Source organism: Cnephaeus nilssonii (genome assembly GCF_951640355.1).
Source record: "Cnephaeus nilssonii genome assembly, chromosome: 5".
In the NCBI taxonomy this organism is placed as follows: Eukaryota; Metazoa; Chordata; class Mammalia; order Chiroptera; family Vespertilionidae; genus Cnephaeus; species Cnephaeus nilssonii.
In genome coordinates this window covers 95,303,486-95,322,143 of record NC_137076.1, presented here as the reverse complement: position 1 = coordinate 95,322,143, position 18,658 = coordinate 95,303,486, and the positions used below count along the sequence as shown (strand labels likewise).

At 47.1% G+C, this 18,658-nt stretch overlaps 1 protein-coding gene and 1 long non-coding RNA gene across 5 annotated transcripts in view; one reads left to right on the top strand and one right to left on the bottom strand.

Moving 5' to 3' along the window:
* Nucleotides 1–223: 223 nt before the first annotated feature.
* Nucleotides 224–18,658, bottom strand: part of ADRA1B (adrenoceptor alpha 1B) — a 48,902-nt gene continuing 30,467 nt past the window's right edge. The window contains exons 2-3 of one of the 2 annotated variants that reach the window (XR_013813482.1): nt 813–1,945; nt 224–390 (exon numbers count right to left, since the gene is read on the bottom strand). Coding sequence is in view for 1 of the 2 variants with exons in the window: in XM_079770027.1 (XP_079626153.1) it covers nt 1,341–1,945 (605 nt within the window). In the remaining variant the exon portion in view is untranslated. Of the gene's footprint in view, nt 1,946–18,658 lie in introns of both variants that reach the window. The other variant, XM_079770027.1, reaches the window with a different exon arrangement.
* Nucleotides 1,954–18,658, top strand: part of LOC307098900 — a 34,120-nt gene continuing 17,415 nt past the window's right edge. For 2 of the 3 annotated variants that reach the window (XR_013813483.1, XR_013813484.1), the window contains exons 1-3: nt 1,954–6,414; nt 9,815–9,906; nt 11,266–15,949. This is a non-coding gene — a long non-coding RNA (uncharacterized lncRNA). The remainder of the gene's footprint in view (nt 6,415–9,814; nt 9,907–11,265; nt 15,950–18,658) is intronic. The other variant, XR_013813485.1, reaches the window with a different exon arrangement.

Here is an 18,658-nt window from a genome sequence, read left to right as displayed (position 1 = left end):
TTGAGGTGGGAATGGATATTCCTCTCATGCTTTTTTTTTTTTGAATTGCAGGTAAGAAAAATGCTCCCTATCCTTTATTCTTTTAGCAAACTGGAGGCTTTTAGAAGTAGGAAGACCTTGGAATCAATCCCATCATCACACAGGTGGAAACGGAGACCTAGAGAGGGGATGTGACGCTCTGGAGGTCATACAGTAATAGGCCTGATGCCAGAACTGAGGTTACCTTCTGTGAGGTTCCATCCGCCTCTGTGTGACTTTCCTCAGTGTTTCTTTCCCAGCAGCCGGCCAGTTAGAAGAGCTTAGGCGGGATCTTGTGCACATGTGTGTTGCTTGGCCACATGGATCCTTATCTTACCCAGAAAATTCTGCAGTCTGGATTTTTTTCAGATTCTGTGGGCACAGGCTAACAATGGAGTGTTTGGCCTAGGGTTGCCGGGAGGAGGTGAAGGAAACCAGCCCATTTCTCTGCCTGGGTCCCATCCCTCCCAGGTGACAGACCCACCGAGGGTCCTGCCTAGCATTGGGGTCCTAGAGGTCAGGGCCAGGCCAGACACTGCCCAGTGCAGCCACAGCAGGAGGAGTTAGATATTGCTGAGTCAAAAGCAGACAAGCAGGATTTATGGGACAAGTCCAAGGGGTCACTTGCAGCCACAGGGTCAGATCTGTTTAGCTCTGGGGGGCAGTAATGGCAAAGGCAGACATGGATTCCAGGGGGCCCCCACAACCATTCCCCACAGCATGGCCGGAGGGGCTGGGACACACCAGGCCCTGCCTGCCACCCCCCACCCCCCAGCCCATCACAGATTACTCACAGCCGCACAGGAGAAATGATCTTTAATGTCCGACTTTGCTTCCAACTCCGCCAAAGTGCCACAGTGCCAGCGTTCAGTGTAGTACAAACAGGGGCTTGAGAGGTACGAAGTCACGAGACAAACAAGGCTCCACTGCTCCTGGGCGCGCACTCGCTCTGCCCCCCCCCCCCCCCCACACACATGCACACCACACGTACACACGCACGTACACACGCACAGACACACGCACGTGTACCCACAGTTAAATACATGTACGGAGGGACTCATTTATAGATATATACACAGAGAGAGAGGCGTAATCCCGGCCGGCGTCGGGTCCCCAGGCTCTCGGCATGCTCGGCCCAGCTCTGCGCCGTACCTGGCACCCATGCCCCTGCCAGAAAAGCAGCTGCCCCTCTCCCCACCCCCCTCCCCCCGTTTCCCCTGGGGCCCGGCTCTCCCAGGCGCGGACATTCCCCTCCCCTCCCCTCCGCCCCGCCCCCCACCAGGATTTCCTTCCCGGGGAAAGGGAGCCGCGCGCGCGGGGCGCTACAACGGCCCGGGCGCCAGGGGCATGTTGGTTTTGAAGCCGGGCTGCCCGTTGGCCACGTCGGCCGCGGCCTCGCAGCCCCCGCTGCTGGCGTCCCCTTCGGCCACGGGGCTCTCGGGCTCGGCCAGGAGCTTGAAGGTGAAGAGCGAGCCCGAGTCGCGGCGGCCGCAGTGGCCGGGGGGCTCGGGCAGGCTCAGGAGCGCGCCGGGCGCCTTCCACTCGGGGTAGGCGCACAGCTCGACGGGCGGCGGCGCGGGCCCGCGGCCCAGGTAGCCGGGGCTGGGCGAGGCCGAGGGCAGGGTCCGCTGGCTGCCGCTCAGGCAGCTGCCGCCGTCGTCCAGCGAGTCCTTGCGCGACTGCGAGCGCTCCAGCGAGCAGCCCCGCGTCCAGGGCCGGTAGGTGTAGGCGCAGTTGCCCAGGCGGCGGCGGCGGCGGCGGCGCCGGCGGGCGCGGCACTGGCAGCCGAGGATGCGCAGGAAGGCGCGCTTGAACTCCTTGCTGGAGCACGGGTAGATGATGGGGTTGAGGCAGCTGTTGAAGTAGCCCAGCCAGAACACCACCTTGAACACGGTGTCGGGGGGCTTCAGGGTGGAGAACAGGGAGCCTGCAGGGGGAGGGGTGGGGGGCACAGGCAGAAAGACAGACAGCGGTTTGTGAGTAGTCAGACCCTCCGCGGGCTCCACCTGGGCATCACCCGCCGCAGGATCCTCCCTCTGTCCGGAATGCTCGCCTTTCTGTCTCAGAAGGAAGGAATGCTCCATTCACTTTTAGGGCCAATATCGAAAACTACCCCTTCGCCCATGAAAGCGTTCCTGCTCTAGCTGGACAACATCTAAGCTCCTATAGCTCTAGATTTCCTAGGGCAGCGCTCACCAGTTCCTACTAAAATGCTACTAGTCACCCACAGTTGCACACTTCTTTTGGGTCAGAGGCACTAAGCTGGGCCTTTTACTTGTATTGTTTTATCCATCACAAAACACCATGAAGTAGACGCTCATTTATTTCCATGGCAAGTATGAGATACAGACCTTCCTGAGAAAGGTAAAACTTTAAAGGCAAAAGAAGACAATGAAAAGGAAGATCTTTTTGACCTAGGGATGAAGGAAAATGACCCAACTCCTCAAAAAGGTAAACTACAAGAAAAGGGTGGGAGAAGATACTTACAATGTGTAATAAGACAGGTAAAGGGTTGATATTTACAAGAAAAGGATGGCATTCCCAGTAGAAACAGGGACAAAGAAAATGAACAGGAAATGTACAAAATAGGAAACCTGAGGGCTAATGAGCACATGACAAGAAGCTCAAAATGTTAGGTAGTCAAATAGATTAAAATGAAAACCATAAAGAAATATAATGTATAACTGTTAGGCTAGCAAAAACTAGGAAGATGGACAGCACCAAGTGTAGGCAGGGCTGTGGGGACATGGGGAGCCTTCTGCATGGCCGGTGGGGGCAGGGCTGTGAAGACTGGAGAAGACTAACACCATGTGGTCCAATTAAGTCTACACACACCTCCTAACCTAGCAGCTCTGCTCTAGGGCCTAGATCTCAAAGAATTTTTACATACGTCCATAAGGGACATGTATGAACATGCTCAGGGCAGTGTTGTTTGTGGTGACAGGGAGTTGGAGAAAACCTGGGTGTCCCTCACAAGGAATTATGGAACGGCAGAGTGGGATAGATGCACAGCATGGAGATTGTATAGCACGTAGAGGCCCCGGTTGACAAGTTCATATCACAATATGGAAAGGTCTTACGTACATTGTTCTTTGTGAAGAAAAAAAAAAAAGTAGGAAGCAATGAGATTTATAACAATACTATTTAAGTAACATGCCAAACAACCACTTACCTTTTGCAAAATTACTTTCAAATTAAAAAAATACATATTAAACACAAAATGAATGACTAAAGGTGGAGGCAGAGGGAAATGGGAATGAGGAATGGGAATAAAAGGAAGTAAATCAATAAAATAAGAATGATGCCCAACATAGACCTATGATGATGAGATGGTATGAATCCCTTTGAATGTGAGGTCCCAAAACATTTTATGTTTATATTAAGTTAAAAACAATTTCCATTTTAAACGCAAGGCAACTGAGGCTTGGAGAGGTTAAATGGTTTGTTCCAGGTCACACAGCATGTTTGTAATATAGCTGGAATTTTAAACTAAATTCTGTTAGAATACACAATATGTTGTGTGTACTTTTTAAAAAGTGCTACTAATAATACCTTTTGTGGAAAATATAAGAAAGCAAAAAGAAAAAATATTTTAAAAGTATACATAACCTCTCAATGCTGAGAAATCACATTTTGGTGCATGCACTTTCAGATTTTTTATATGTAAACTAGAGGCCCGGTACACGAAAATTTGTGCACTGGAGGGGATGCCTCAGCCTGGCCTGCACCCTCTCGCAGTCCAGGAACCCTCAGGGGATGTCCGACTGAGGGTTTAGGCCTGCTCCCCGTGGGAAGCGGGCCTAAGCCACAGTCTGGCTTCCCTCTGTGAGAGGCGACCGGGCGGGTGGATCAGGGGACAGCACCCGGCTGGCAAGCCCGCCCCCCCCCCCCCCCGCATTGTCCCTCCACCGCCCACTGGTTGCCGCCCCCCCCCATCACTGTCCCCTCCCTCTGCCCACTGGCACGTGCCTTGGCTGGCCTGGCGCCACCTGCTCATTGGCCCCGCCCCCCACCAACTGGTCATTCAGCTGTTTGGTCGATTTGCATATTACGCTTTCATTATATAGGTAATTTTTAAAAATGGGATTATAGTTTACAGGATATGTTGTAACTTCAATCTGTGTCTCTAACCATGCCACTCTGCCTTTTTATACAGTGACTTTTGTATTCCTGTCTTATCTCCTCTATTAGACTGTCAGCTTCCCAAGGGCCTGGTCGTCAGGATCCCCTGTGAATCCATTTGTTGAACAGAGAGCACGAACCTCTAGAATATCTGAATGGGAGGGGCTTCAGCAATCATGGCCAAACTCCTTGTTTTGGAGATGAGGACACCAAAACCCAAAGAGTGGCTGAAGATTCCACAGGTAGGTGGTGGCAAAAATGTCACAGATTCCTATCTTTGATTTTGGATTGCACTTGAGTCCTCCCCCTTTCTTCCCCCGCATGCACTTCACCTTCTTGTTATTTGAGGTTTAACCTGTTGACACAAGGAGCCTTCTACTTTTCTGCTTAGCAACCCAGGGATGGTGGCTGGGGGGAGACGGCTGGGCTCCTGGTGCAGGGCTTAGTCAGAGAGGGGTTCCACTTGGGAAGAGGGCTATCCATCCCTGATGCTAATTGAGTACACTGACCTCTTTTCTCAACTCAGGGGGAACTGGGAGTGGACTACATTCTGGGTTAGCTTTAGGGGAGGTAGATGAGGTCTAATTTGTGACAAGGCTTGTACCATTAGGTGTTCATCTCACCACCCCAGATACTTCTTTGGATTGAGACACTGCACAGAGGCCCCAGCTGAAATGCAAATATGGCTCTTCTTTTCCCTCAGCAGATTTAGGCAGTGTCCCCATTGGGTGGAGCACAGGGGTTGGGAACTCAAAGACCTGGTTTTGAATGCCCCCGTTTTGTGTGTTGGCTGTTTGACTTTAGAAAAGTTATTTGGTTCTTTCAGGCTCAATTTTCTCATCCATAAAATGGGGACAAATATCTGTTTCATAGGGTAGTTTGAATAGATGAAAACATCCATATAAAATTCTTGACACAGGGCCTGGCATCTTGAAAATAATACTAATAAATGGTGGCCATTTTCCAAATATACTTTATATCCTGACCTAGTCATCACCCTCCTCCAGGAATTCTGCTCCTCACCTATCTCAGATTGACTTCTTTATTCTCTGCCCCACAGAACATCGACAACCAGATCTTATTCTCTTTTTTTTCTTGTTAGTCGTAAGTGTTGTTAAGCAATCCCAGGGCTGGCCGTGTCCTTGTTCATCACCAGATGTTAAATTCCTGCTGGGCAGGAACCACATCTTTATTTCCTTTTTTTTTTCTCTCTTCAGATTTTTATATTTTTATTCCAAAATGATACATAAAGGGATGAATAGGTAGAGGGCAGAGAATTTTTAGGGCCACAAAACTACTCCATATGACACTATATATAATGGTGGATCCATGTCATTGTACATTTGTCCAAACCCATTAAATGTACAACAGCAAGAGTGAACCCTAATGTAAAGTATGGACTTTGGGTGACAGTGATGTGTCAATGTAGGCTCATCAACTGTAACCAATGAACCACTCCAGTGAGGGATGGTGATAATGGGGGAGGCTGTTCACATGTGGCTGCAGGGAGTATATGGGAAGTCTCTGTACCTTCTTGACAATTTGGGTGTGAACCTGAAATTGCTCCTAAAAATAAAGCCTATAAAGAGAACCTCACTTAATTAAACTAAAAAAGCAACACATGCTGAATTTTACAAGATTACACATTGCAAAAACACTTTAGAATATAGAGTTCAAGTAGAGGGGAACAGAATTACCAGTAATAGTTTTGTTTTTATCCTCTTAGGATATTTTTAAAAATGGAGCCATACACATACTTTTCCCCAAATTGCTTTCTTTGCTTAGAATACATGTAAGACACTTTCCCAAGTCAGGACATAATGGTGCTACACCACTCCCCCACCCCCTACCTCCTGTTGAATTACAGCCTACTGTCTGGATACATAGTAGTTTACCCAACCCTTTCCTAATGATAGCCAAATAGGTGAGTTCCAATTTTTAGCTGTTACAAACTGCAGTCACGAAAAGCCTCTTGCATATTGATTTCTGTACGCTTGAGTGTTTCTGTAGAATGAATTCCTATCAGAGGAATCACCGGGCCAGTTCCACATTCAAGCAAAAGCACTGACAGCCAGCAGACTGCCTTCTGAACTGGTGGGTGGCAGCGGCTGACTCTCGCATGGGCTGTGTGTGAGTACCAGGGGCCTGCCTCCCGATCGCCTCTGCATTAGCACAACCAAATGATGATTGTTTTTGAAAATCACTGTGGTGGAAACCTGCCTCCAGGAAGCCTGTGTGTGAGACCTCTGTCTGGGGACTCGGTGTATCATTTGGGTAAGCTGCTTTCCCTTTCCAGGCCTCAGTGTCCCTCCCTTGGGTGAGCGGTTTGGTCTGGGTCCTCTCTGGCCTTAGAATCAGTCTGTGAAGTCTGAGATGGAAGCCCTGTCCATCCCTGCAGGGGTGTGTCAGTTTCTCTGGACTCACCACACAGGGGCAGTGTAGGTCAGGGACTGGACCAGCTGGTGCCTGGGATTCCTTGCATATTTCTGCCCCTTTCCTCCTCCCTCTCCCCCTAGCAGCATAGTAGTTACTGGGAATAGGGGTCCAGTTTGCCACCATGGCCCACCCTGGTGGGAGCCAAAAAGTCTAGTTAATTGAGGAAGGTGCTGAGCCTCTTTGGCATGAAAGAGGATGGGTGGCAGGGATCTTTTCCGCTGGGCATCCAAACAGACCTTAGGGGAGTAAATAGCAACAGGAACTGAGGGTTCCTGGAAGCCTGCTCTCTGCTGGAAGTCAGAGCTGTGCTGGCTCTGTGACAGGGCCACAAACTCACTATGCATGTCCCTGAGCCTGGCTCCACTTCTCTTGCTTATGACACGGTCCAGGGCTCCCTGCCCTGTGACTTAGAATCATGGCTTCACAGAAGCTCTGTGAGGATAGGTGACTTGCTCAAGGGCAGTCAGCTGGTCAATGGCAGAATGACCATCAGAACCTGTTTAAGTTGTTCATTTGGTTCCACAAACACTTATTGGAGCATTGGGGTTAGTGGTTAAGGTTCTGTTCAGAGGTCACAGGTAGGCAGATCTGGCTTCCCAGTTGTGTGGCTTTGGAGAAGCTACATGATCTGGTGTGGCTCTGTTTCCTGGAAAATAGGGAGGGCGATAGTCTTCCGTGCATGGATGAGATGAGCTTATTAGGCTTGGTTAGTGCCGGCATGTTGAGAGCACTCCAGTGCAGCTATTCTGACTGCTTCAAACACAACTGCTATTACTACTGCCAACACTGCCGTCCCTGCCAGTATTACTGCTACAAAGATGAGGAAGGAGGCAAAGAGGCTGAGATCTGTGCTGACCACGTATTGGGACCGTTACTTCACTGCTCTTTATTAAAAAAAATATTTTTATTGATTTCAGAGAGGAAGGGAGAGGGAGAGACAGAAACATCAATGATGAGAGAGAATCTTGGGTCAGCTGCTTCCTGCATGTCCCCTACTGTGGATAGAGCCTGCAACCCGGGCATGTGCCCTGACCAAAAATGGAACTGTGACCTCCTGGTTCATAGGTCAACATTCAACCACTGACCCACACCAGCCACGCATGCTCTTTTCAATATAGGCCCAAGGATGGGTCCCACCCAGGTGGTTCTTAAACCCGCTGGAATGTTATGTGACCTTCACCCATTTTTCTGGGGGAGAATCCACAGCTGACACCATGGGCTTAAAAGAGTCAGCAACCCTAGAATGGTTAGGCCTCACTCATCTCAAGTCTATGGATTCCAAGCATCAATCACTCTACCCCTGGGCCACCTGTTTTTACTGCCTTTCTTTAAGTCAGCTCACTTTTTAAAAAAATTAATCCTCACCCAAGGGTATTTTTTTTCATTGATTTTTAGAGAGAATGGAAGGGAGAGAGGGAGGGGGCGGGACAGAGAAATATCTATCTATCTATCTATCTATCTATCTATCTGGAGGGTAAGAGAGAAGGAGACACACACACACACACACACACACACAGATTGGTTGGCTCTCGCACGTGCCCAAACTGGGGCCAGGGATTGAACCCGCAACCCTTCAATCTGCAAGCTGACACTCTAACCACTGAGCACACTGGCCAGGGCTGAGTCAGCTCACTTTTGGTATCTAAATTAAAAAAAAATATTTAAGGAAGCTTTTTTCACTATTTAAAAACCTGTACTGTTTGCTATAAATAGAATGTCATGGTAGAGAAAAATGAGATCACCCCAGACAGTGGTGGGTCCAAGGTCTGCTCTTTTTCAAAAAGGGAGATTAGCTAGGGTTTAAGGGTGTTGAAGACTTGCTGCCCTAAACAGAGGAATTCCTCTTTGAGGAGCCTGAAGGATTGAAAGAGAAGTGAACCTGGAACACCGTTCTCACTGGCACATAGTAGGGGGCTAAATAAGCAATTGCTCAATGACTGACTGACTGAATATGTAATTCACAGACTCTTGTGCCACATCTAGCTGTCATTTCAAGTTATTCTGCACACCACTCAACTCTGTACTGAACCTGAGTAGCTGTGTAGGCCCAGTCCTGGGAAACCACTAGCCGGAGGCAGCCATGGCTCCATCCGGATGCCTCCCGTAGCTTCTTACTGAGGCTTTAAAAGCAGATCAAATGAGACAGCACTTCTGAAAGAGCTTGGAGGGGTTGGAAGCTGGACACCTGAATGGGATGAGGAGGAGGAGTTTGAGGGGGATGGATAAAGCTGAAAGCAGATGGTGCACTTGGGCCTTGCCTGCTTTAAGGCGATTTAGAGGGATTGTGAAGTTCAAGGATCAAAAGCTAAGGCTGAGCAGGATTGGCACAGGGAGAAGCATTTCTTGGCTGGACGTGGTCCCAGCAAGTCATCCTTAAGGTGCCATTCATCAAGTCTGAGCAGGGAACACAAGGTCTCTGTGAACCTCCCCTCTTCAAAACCATGGGGCATGTCTGTGGAATAGTAGCTACCATTTAACAAGCTTACTCTGTGCCAGCCACTGGGCTAAATGCTTAATGACCATCCTTTTCCAGTTATTCCTTCAACAGTCACTGTTCCCAAGGCAGCCTGACATGACAGTGCCTTGCTCTAGGGGGCGCCATTCTACACTGCAGTCTCCACACTGTAGCCTACTACAGCACTCCTTGGTGACTGTCCAACCTGCATGTGTCTGCCGGAGGCCATCACTATTACACTGGTGTGTGTGTGTGTGTGTGTGTGTGTGTGTGTGTATGTGTGTGTGTGTGTATGTGTGTGTGTATGTGTATGTGTGTGTGGGGGATGTGGGGAGGAGAATGGAAGGAAAATTATGGGGTAATTTTCCTTCTATGTGGTTTTCAGTGTTTTTCTAAATTTTCTCCATAAACATGAATTACTTTTTAAATTGGTAAAAATCCAATGAATATTATTTAAAAAATAGTCCTGGCCAGTGTGGCTCAGTTGATTGGGCATCATCCATGCACTGAAAGGTTGCCAGTTTGATTCCTGATCAGGGCATATGACCTGGTTGTGGGCTGGATCCCCAATAGGGGGGACATGCAGAAGGCAGCTGATGGATGTTTCTCTCTCTTTCCCTCTCCATTTCTCTCTCTCTCAAATTAATAGCAATATTAAAAAAACAACAACCCCCCAAACAAAAGATACTTTTTTGTTTTTTTTAAAAAAGATACCATGTTTATTGGGGTCCTTGTCATGTATTAGCTAACTTTATATTCTATTTCATGTAATTCCCATAACAGCTCTATGAGCAAAGTGGATTATCCCTACTGCAAAGAATGAAGATGGAACAGAGGCACAGGTGGAGGGCCACACTGCCCAAGGTTCTGTGCAGGTAAGAGAGGGTTTGAAATGAGATCTTTTGTTGTTAAACTTAGCAGCCTCCTCTGTTAGTTTCTACTGTGCCTATGAAGCCCTTACTGTGTGGCAGAAAGGGGGCCCTTTTAATTCTTTATGTATATCTACATCCAGGCCTTTATTAAACACTGCATGCAGGAATGACCGATGGAAGGGCTTAGAGACTGTAGTGAGGCATGAGGACCTAATGCATCAGTTATCTGGTCCACACAGGGCTGGGTGGTTTGTAACATCCCTCTGGACTCTGACATTCTGGGACTCTAGGCTTATAAACTTGACTTGACTTATTTCATAGTCAGCATCAGATAAGCCTATGACTGCAGCGCAGCCAGTGGGTGGTGAAACTGTTTGATCAGCTTGTAAATAGAGTGGAACTCCTTTGCAATGTGTCTCTCTCTCTCTCTCTTTTTAAAAAATACGTTATTGATTTTTAGAGAGAGAGAGAGAGAGAGAGAGAGAGAGAGAGAGAGAGAGAGAGGAAGGGAGAGGGATATAGAAACATTGATGTTAAAGAGAAACATCCCCCCCCTCCACCCAACAGGGGACCGATCCTGCAACCCGGGCATGTGCCCTGACCAGGAATTGAATCGGTGACCTTTTGGTACAGTGACCACACTCAACCAACTGAGCCACACTGGCCAGGGACAATGTCTCTCTTCTTAGGAGCACTGGCTATACCTACAGCCAAGCCAAGCCTCCCATGTGGGCTCAATAAAAACTCAAAAAAATTTAAAAACAGTTGCTGATTCTTTCAGCACCAGCTTTATAAGGGGGGGCAGGGGGCGGGGTGTTCCTTGGATTTGGAAATTCCCTTCAAGGTTTGAATGATATCATAAAATTGTCCAACAGATACAGTATTTTTGGGGCCAACAAGTCCAAGTGAAGTTTTAAGGGAAATGCTGAAAACAGTAAGAATCACCAGAGGCACCATTTACAGTGAACTAGGAACCAGTTATTAGGCGCTCTGTCTACAACCTTTGCTCACACCGTCCTTCCAGTGGCCCTGCTTTATTGTGCCTCATTGCACAGACGAGGACATTGAGGTTTAGGAGACAAAGCCACATGTCTAGTAAGTGGGAGAGCTAGGACTAAAATCCAGCTCTGAAGTCTGCTTCATTGTTTATTATTAAGAAAAAAGAAGCTTCTACTTACTTCCTTAAGCACCAGGTAATTTCTCCCTCAACTGGGAACAATCTCTCTTTTTGCTGAATTGTCACAGCACTTAATCTCCTTCTGCCTTGAATTACAGTTGCTTAGGGCTATGCCTCATGTCCCCTGATTAGACTGTGAACTTCTAGGAAAGAGAATTCATGTCTGATTTGTCTCTCTCTCCCAGGACCTAGTCAGAGACTGACACAGAACAGGCACGCAGCCAACCTGTGTTACGTGAATAACAGTGGGGGAAAAGAACTGAAATATGTTCTCCCCTGGCTACTCAGAGCGAGGCCCCTGCAGAAGCAGCATGGATACCACCTGGGTGTTTAATGGAAATGCTGAATCTCCGTGATCCAGCAACTCAGAATCTGCCTTTTAACAAGATCCCAAAATGAGAAGCATGGCCTTAGCCCACATTTCAATTTTCCTTTCAAAATTGTTTTTCTGGGTATCTTGGGATTCATGGATGAGCAAAGGCTGGGCTGAGAGCCACCTCACCATGGGACCGACCGACCCCTTTGCCTCCAACACTCCCACGGCTCCTAGAGTTTATAGGATAAAGTTCAAACTGCTTAGGCTGGAATTTAAGACCTGCTCAACTTGGCTGCAATGGCCCGATTCTTCGCAACATGAGTTCACTTTCTGGCCTTTCCCTTTATTCACGCTGTCCACTGGTGTGAGAAGCCCTTTCCTTTCCCCTCCTCCTCTACCCTTCCCAGGCCTGGCTCAAATGCCTTCTTCCCATAACCACAGCCCATAATGCACAGCTTCCTCTGAAGTGTGAAAGCAGGAGGAAGGGATGTGCAGGCCTCAAAGACCTGCCAACATCCAGGTGTCCCGCACACCTTACCTAATGTAATTCTCAATTCCCTGTTTACAGATGTGGAAACTGAGTCTCTGAATGTACAGAACTCATCCAAGGTCACACAGCTATTAAATGGTAGAGCTGGGATTCAGACCCAAATATGCCTAGTCCCAAACCTGGGCAGTTTCCACAACAAACAATATGTCTAGAGGCCAAGAATTTTGAATCACTGTACCCCAGTGGTTCTTTTTTTTAAAAAAGACTTTAAAAAAATTTATTGATTTTTTACAGAGAGGAAGGGAGAGGGATAGAGAGTTAGAAACATCGATGAGAGAGAAACACTGATCAGCTGCCTCCTGCACACCTCCTACTGGGGATATGCTCGCAACCAAGGTACATGCCCTTGACTGGAATAGAACTCGGGACCCTTCAGTCTGCAGGCCGATGCTCTATCCACTGAGCCAAACTAGTCAGGGCCCCAGTGGTTCTTTACTTAACAATACTTATTATGCAAATAATTTAGCATCATATAATTTCAGTATCTCACAGACCTGCTGAATCCCATCCATGGTACACCCATGAGGTGCATGGTCACCAGATTAACTGTCTCTTGCTGTTCTTGCCACAGATTTCTATCATAACAGCTATCGGACTTATTAAGATTCTATTTCCCTTGTTTACAAGTTCCTTGAGGCTAGGGTTGATCTTACTTGTCTTGGTTTGTCTAGCACCTAATGCAGAGCTTGGCTTATAGTGAAGGTGTGAAAAGATTTGTTGAGCACATGACCTCCTCTTCATTTGTTGTGTGCATAGTAGGTGCTGAATAAATGGTTGTGGAGTGACCTCTTACTTGTACTTTTTCCTCCTCTTATTTATTTATTTAAAGTGTGACACAAGCCAATGCCCAGTGTGGCTCCCATCTCCTTCCTGAAAGCTTTCCTGACTGCTCCAGGCCTCTTCTCCTTTATTTCCCATAAAAACAGAGTCCGCAGCAGATGGGTTAACACAAAAGGTTACTGTTAAGGGATATGATGCTTGACTTTTTGGGCAGACAGCATCAACTCTCCTTAAAGATGGGGTCTGGCTTTGCTAGCATGGCTCAGTGGTTGAGCATCGACCTATGAACCAGGAGGTCACAGTTCGATTCTTGGTCAGGGCTCATGCCCGGGTTGTGGGCTAGATCCCCAGCGTGGGGCATGCAGGAGGCAGTGATCAATGATTCACTCTCATCATTGATGTTTCTATCTCTCTCTCCCTCTCCCTTCCTCTCTGAAATCAATAAAAATATAAATTAAAATTAAAGATGTGGTCTGTGTCCTATATTTCTAGCACAGGGCTGAGCATATGGCCAGTGCCATCAATTACTTGCTGATGGATTGACCCATTCCGTCTTCCAGAAGGGAAGCTACCTCCCGGCCGAGGCCCAGAGTTGAGAGCAGATGGGGTGGAGTGGTGTCTGTAGCACTTAAGGGTCCATCTTTGATGCCAAACGGAGAGTGTTCCATGCCTCGACCTCACTGAAAATAGCAATTTCCCTGTAGAACACTTTTAGAAACTGAGCATTGGTGGGGCCTCCGTGAAGGAAGCTATAACACTTCATAAAGGGGCATAGAAGAAGATATGCATAAAGGAGAGACTTGGCCCGCTTTAGTACAGGAAGCCTCTACCCAAGATGACTTCAGTTTTTCCCAAACTAATTTGGAAATTGAAGACAACCTCATTAAAATTCCAACAGGAGGTGGTTTATTATAATTACTTTCTTGGAAGGGGGGAACCTAAATGATCCAAAGTTAAGTATATGGAAGAATATGGAATATGAAAGGATAATCATGAAAAACCCCCAGCAAGGTCCATTAAAATAAATAAGAGGAGTGGTGGAGGTGGTATTAAGAAGATGGGTCGATCCACCCTTACAGATATTAAAACCTATTATAAAATCACAGTAACTGAAAAAATACTAGAGCAGGAAGTGCAAGAAGAGGCAGAGAGATCAATGAAATTATACAGTTTGTAAAGACAACCATATATCCATGAGAATTTTATATGCCACTTCAATGTTTGTGGGAAAGAAGAGATTATTCTATCAACGCTGTTGGACCAACAGGCTAGCCCAAGCATGTCAAACTCACGGCCTGCGGGCCGCATGCCTTGTTTATTTGGCCCACGTTAGCCTTTGATATGGTTGGGCTAGTCTTTTAGAAAAAAATAAAGGTGGAGTTCTACTTTATTTCTTATATCAAAATAAGCCCATATGGATCCAAGGTTTTGAGCATAAAAATTATTAAAATATTAGAAGGTCTGAGTGAATATTTTTATTATTTTGAAATAGGAAAGACCCTTTTAAGCATGACAGAAACTTAGGGTCTGTAAAGAGAAGTATTGGTGAGTTTGCCTGGACATTTCTGTAAATCGCAAACTTCAAAAGCAAAGCTAAAAGAAGAACTGAGAGAAATATTTGTAATTTAAACAACAGTAAAAGGAATAATATTTCTAATACACAAAGCTCTGTTTCAAGTCAAGAAGAAAAACAACTTAATACAAAACAAAGCAAATAATATGGATAAGCAAAGAAGTACAATGAACAGCCAATGAACGAATAAAAACACAATAAAATTCTTTCAGAAAATAAATAATGCCAATTAAAAAGTAGCAAAATATTACGAATCTATTAGTTTGGGAGATCTTAAAAAAACTCCTTCAGATGCTAAAAAACTAAAATTGAGAATACTCAGATATTGGAATTAGAAGGTAGCATAAAGGTTTATTAACTTAATGGGGGAAAAATCATAACCAAAGTGAAGTGGGGTGCAGGTAGGGGTGGTCCTACGGTAGCTAGGGAAAGGTCTGTGTGATAACGAGGAATTGAGAAGGAACTGGCCAGGCAGAGAGGGTGCAGGGGAGGGTATTCTAGGCAGAGGATCAGAATGTGCAAAGAGCTCTATGTGTGAAAGAACTTCGTGTGTTCCTGGGAGTGAGGGAAGTCAAAGTATATGGGAGAGATGGGGAAAATGGCAAAATAAAATGAAATCTAAAAACATTTCATGTGCTGAATTTGGCAAAGGTGTGGGAAAACAGATTTTCATCCATTCTGGGTAGGGGTATACATTTTGGGTAGAAAATTGGCTTTATGTAATAAAATGAAAATGTGCACTGCTTTGATCTAAGTACCTTTACACCCAGGAATTTATCCTACAGCAGCACTCTTAAAAGGGAGCAAAGATAAAAACACCAAGAACTGCAGTGAGGTTCCCCCCAAATGGGAAACAGCCTAAATTCCAACATAGGGGATTGTGAGATAAACCATGCAGCATTCACACAAGGAAACACCACCTGTACATCTCTTACAACAGTAAGCTATTCCACATGGGATGATGTCCATGACAGAATTAAGTAAAAACAAAAGCAAATTTCAGGAGAGAATGACATACTTCTACCTGAAGCAAATTTCAGTATAATCTGATTTTTATAAAAAACATTGTGTGTTAGTATGTTCATAGAAAAAAAAATCACCAAACTATTCATAGTAGTTATCTCTGAGGGATGGCTTCATGACAAGATTTCCACTTTGTATTTGAAATTCTTTTTGCAATGAATAATCATTGCTTTTGGAGAGAGAGAGAGAGAGAGAGAGAGAGAGAGAGAGAGAGAGAGAGAGAGAGAGAGAGAGAGAGAGAGAAGCTGAGAACACAGGAAGAAAAGAACCAGTATAGGCTAGAGGCTAGTAGCTGGTCGATCTTTAGGCCCGATCACCACCTTCCCGGGCCCCCATTTCCTCGTGTATGAGACAAAGGGGCATTAGCCACTAGGCCCCCCTCTTTCTCAGACTGTAAGCTTTGTATTCATCCCATTATAGAGGCGGAACGAAAATTAGGGAGAAGATACAAATGCACCTGCAGCCAGAGTGCCTTTGAGCCTAGATCTGGAACAAACATCACACATCACTTGATCTTTCCTTCTGAGGCAGCAGATGAACCTGCTGGCTGGCCGAGAGGCCCAGTGTCTTTGGATGAAAGGCTCCACGAGGGAGCAGGGACAATTACTGGCCTTGGCGAATGAGAAGGTACGACGCCTGGGTTGGGACACTTAGCCGATTAGGCTCCGCGCGATGCCTTTGATCCCCTCTCCCAGCAGTGGTCCGCAGGCTTCCCTGACTCATCCCTCTGTTCTGTCCTTTGGCTGGTGGTGATCAAAACGTTGCCCTACATCCAAACTGGTTGGCCAGGTTCAGTTTGGCCTGGGACCCCCGGACAGCTCCGCGTCTTCTTTTTACTTATCCGGCCTCATCTGGACATACTCCTACCCGAGGGGGCCACACCTGGGGGTCGTGCCCTCCTTGTCACTCGCAGCCCTCAACGTTTCTGGACCACAGTGTGAGAGATGCCAGCCGGCTCTCTGGGGCGTCTTGTCTTCTCACCAGAGCCCTCTCCTGCCTGTCTGAACCCCGAGAGCCAGGCGCGTGGCTGGTATCTTGAATACCGTTTAATGAAATGATTAGTCTGTGCTGTTGCATACGTGCCGCTCTGCAGGTTTTGCAAAGCGGGACTTCCTCCTGCTTCTCAGCCCAGGTCCACGGCATGCCATAAAACGACCCTGCAATGCCTGCCTTTCTCCCAGCTCCCAGGCTCCTCACACTCGGGGATGGGCTGTGGGACAGAGCTGGCCGGGCTGGCTGTGGCCACAGGACACTGTTCAGCATTCCTGCCTGTGCTGCTTATACACGTGCAGCTCACACATCAGCTGGGGGCCTTGCTGCCCTTGAAAGCGAGGTGAGATTATCCTTAGTGTCCCTTCCCATAGCCCAGGGGAGTCCGGAGCCCTCGGTGTAGTCTGTAGAGAGGGGCAGGGGACTCCCTTCATTCCTCCCCCTCCTCTGGCTCCAGTCACCGGACAGCCCGCTTGCTTCTAGCACCTGAGGCCATGAACCCTCCTCACCCTTTCCCCTATCAGACCCGCTCCTCCCAGGTTGCTCCAGAGTTCCAAATTCTTACTGTGTGTGTGTTTAAATTTTTATTTAAGGTAAGTATTTCTGTTCTCCCTTTGGTAGCCTTGGCATCAGCCTTGTTGAGGGCAGCAGGGAGGAGATGGATGGGGTGGTGATGGGGGAGATGGGTTTCACTTTCCACCTTCAGCTCTAATTAAGGTATTTTCCCAAAGAAAAGCTGGATTTTCAGAAAATGCCCATTTTATGGATGAAAAAAATTAAGGAAATTGCTTCAAGATTACTTAGTGCGGGAGTGAGGATTCAATTCCTGGCCTGACCCCAGAGTAATAGCTGTTTCCGCCAGCCCGATGCTGATTCCCACAGACTGACAACCTGCTATTTCCCTGGAACATTCTGTGCATAGTGCCTAGAAGAAAACCAGGGCCAGCTGGTTACACGTCGGGATGGAGCGAGGTGTGTGGGAGATAGTTGAGGAAGGGAATGCTATTTGACTTTGCTACTTTCAGAGAACATCCCTGCAAAAATGATTCTATCTGCAGATAGAGGAGACAGAAGGTGGACGGGCAGGAATAGCACCCCATCCCCTTGCTGGGTGAGGGTGCAATGGGGCAAGTGGTTTCAGAGAGCTAGTAGCTTATTTAGTTCTTTGGAGAAGAGGCCTGACTCCCTACAGTGTCCTAATCACAGGGGAGCATGCACGCTGGCTCTCACAATAGTTAGAAATGGACCCAGTCTTTCTATAGACACAGACGACAGTGTGGTGATGGCCACAGGGAAGGGGGGAGGGCGCTGTGTGGAGGGGAAGCTAAAGGGAAGGAAATGGGGACATCTGTAATAGTGTAAACAATAAAAATAAACAGGAAAAAATATGAGCTAAAATAATGGGAAAAACAATCTTAATGGTGTTTTCAAAGAAAATGTAATGATCTGAATTTAACAACAATGACGATGACAACATTAACAATAGCAGTTACCATCTATTGAGAGCTTATAGGTGGCAAGTGCTGTACCTAACTCCTAACTCCATGCATGGTCTCATTCAGTACCCAAAACAATGAATTCTATGTGGGCGATACAGTTACTGTCCCCATTTTACAGACATTGAAACTGAGGCTTAGAAGAGAAGCCATTTGCTCAAGTAGGAGTCTCATTAGAACCCCGAGTTCCTCCCTGCCCATCTTCTGCTGTTTTGACCTTGTGAGGAGGGGCCACCCAGAAACCAAGGCCTAAAAAGAACCTTGTAAAAAGTGGAGCAAATTCCACAGGGGAGTGCAGGGTACGGGGTGGGGGGGGGGAAGGGGGGGGGAAGAAGAGCTGGGCTTGGGTGTGAATATACTTTTCAGATGATTCATCTTCCCAGCCAACTCCGGTGGAACTGTAATTATTTAGAATTGAAAAGCCATCTTTCTGCCATCTCCCGGCCTTATGAAAGTAAGTCCTGGGCACGTGAGAAGGCAGAGTGTGGAGGGGAGGGGCGGGAGAAAAAATGTTTAACAGATATTCTTCCATCATCTGCAGACAGGCAATGCCAAGAACAAAAGTGAGAGGATAGGGCAAAAGGTAAGTTTTCATAGAATGGAGAAAAACAGAGCGCAAAAGATAGATTTAAGCCGGGAAATAAAAGGACAGGACAGCCCCTTTCCCATCATCACTCCTCCCTGTGCTTCTGAAAGGCATGTGGTAGCTGTATGCCAAAGGAGACCTTATAAAGGTGGCCCTGGATGGGTGGGGGGCAACTTAGGTTCCAGCCAGGGAGCTGCCTGCACGCTTCCTGTGTTTCCCGGTGGTCTGGCAATTCACTCAAGTGTGCTAATTGCTCTGTGCACC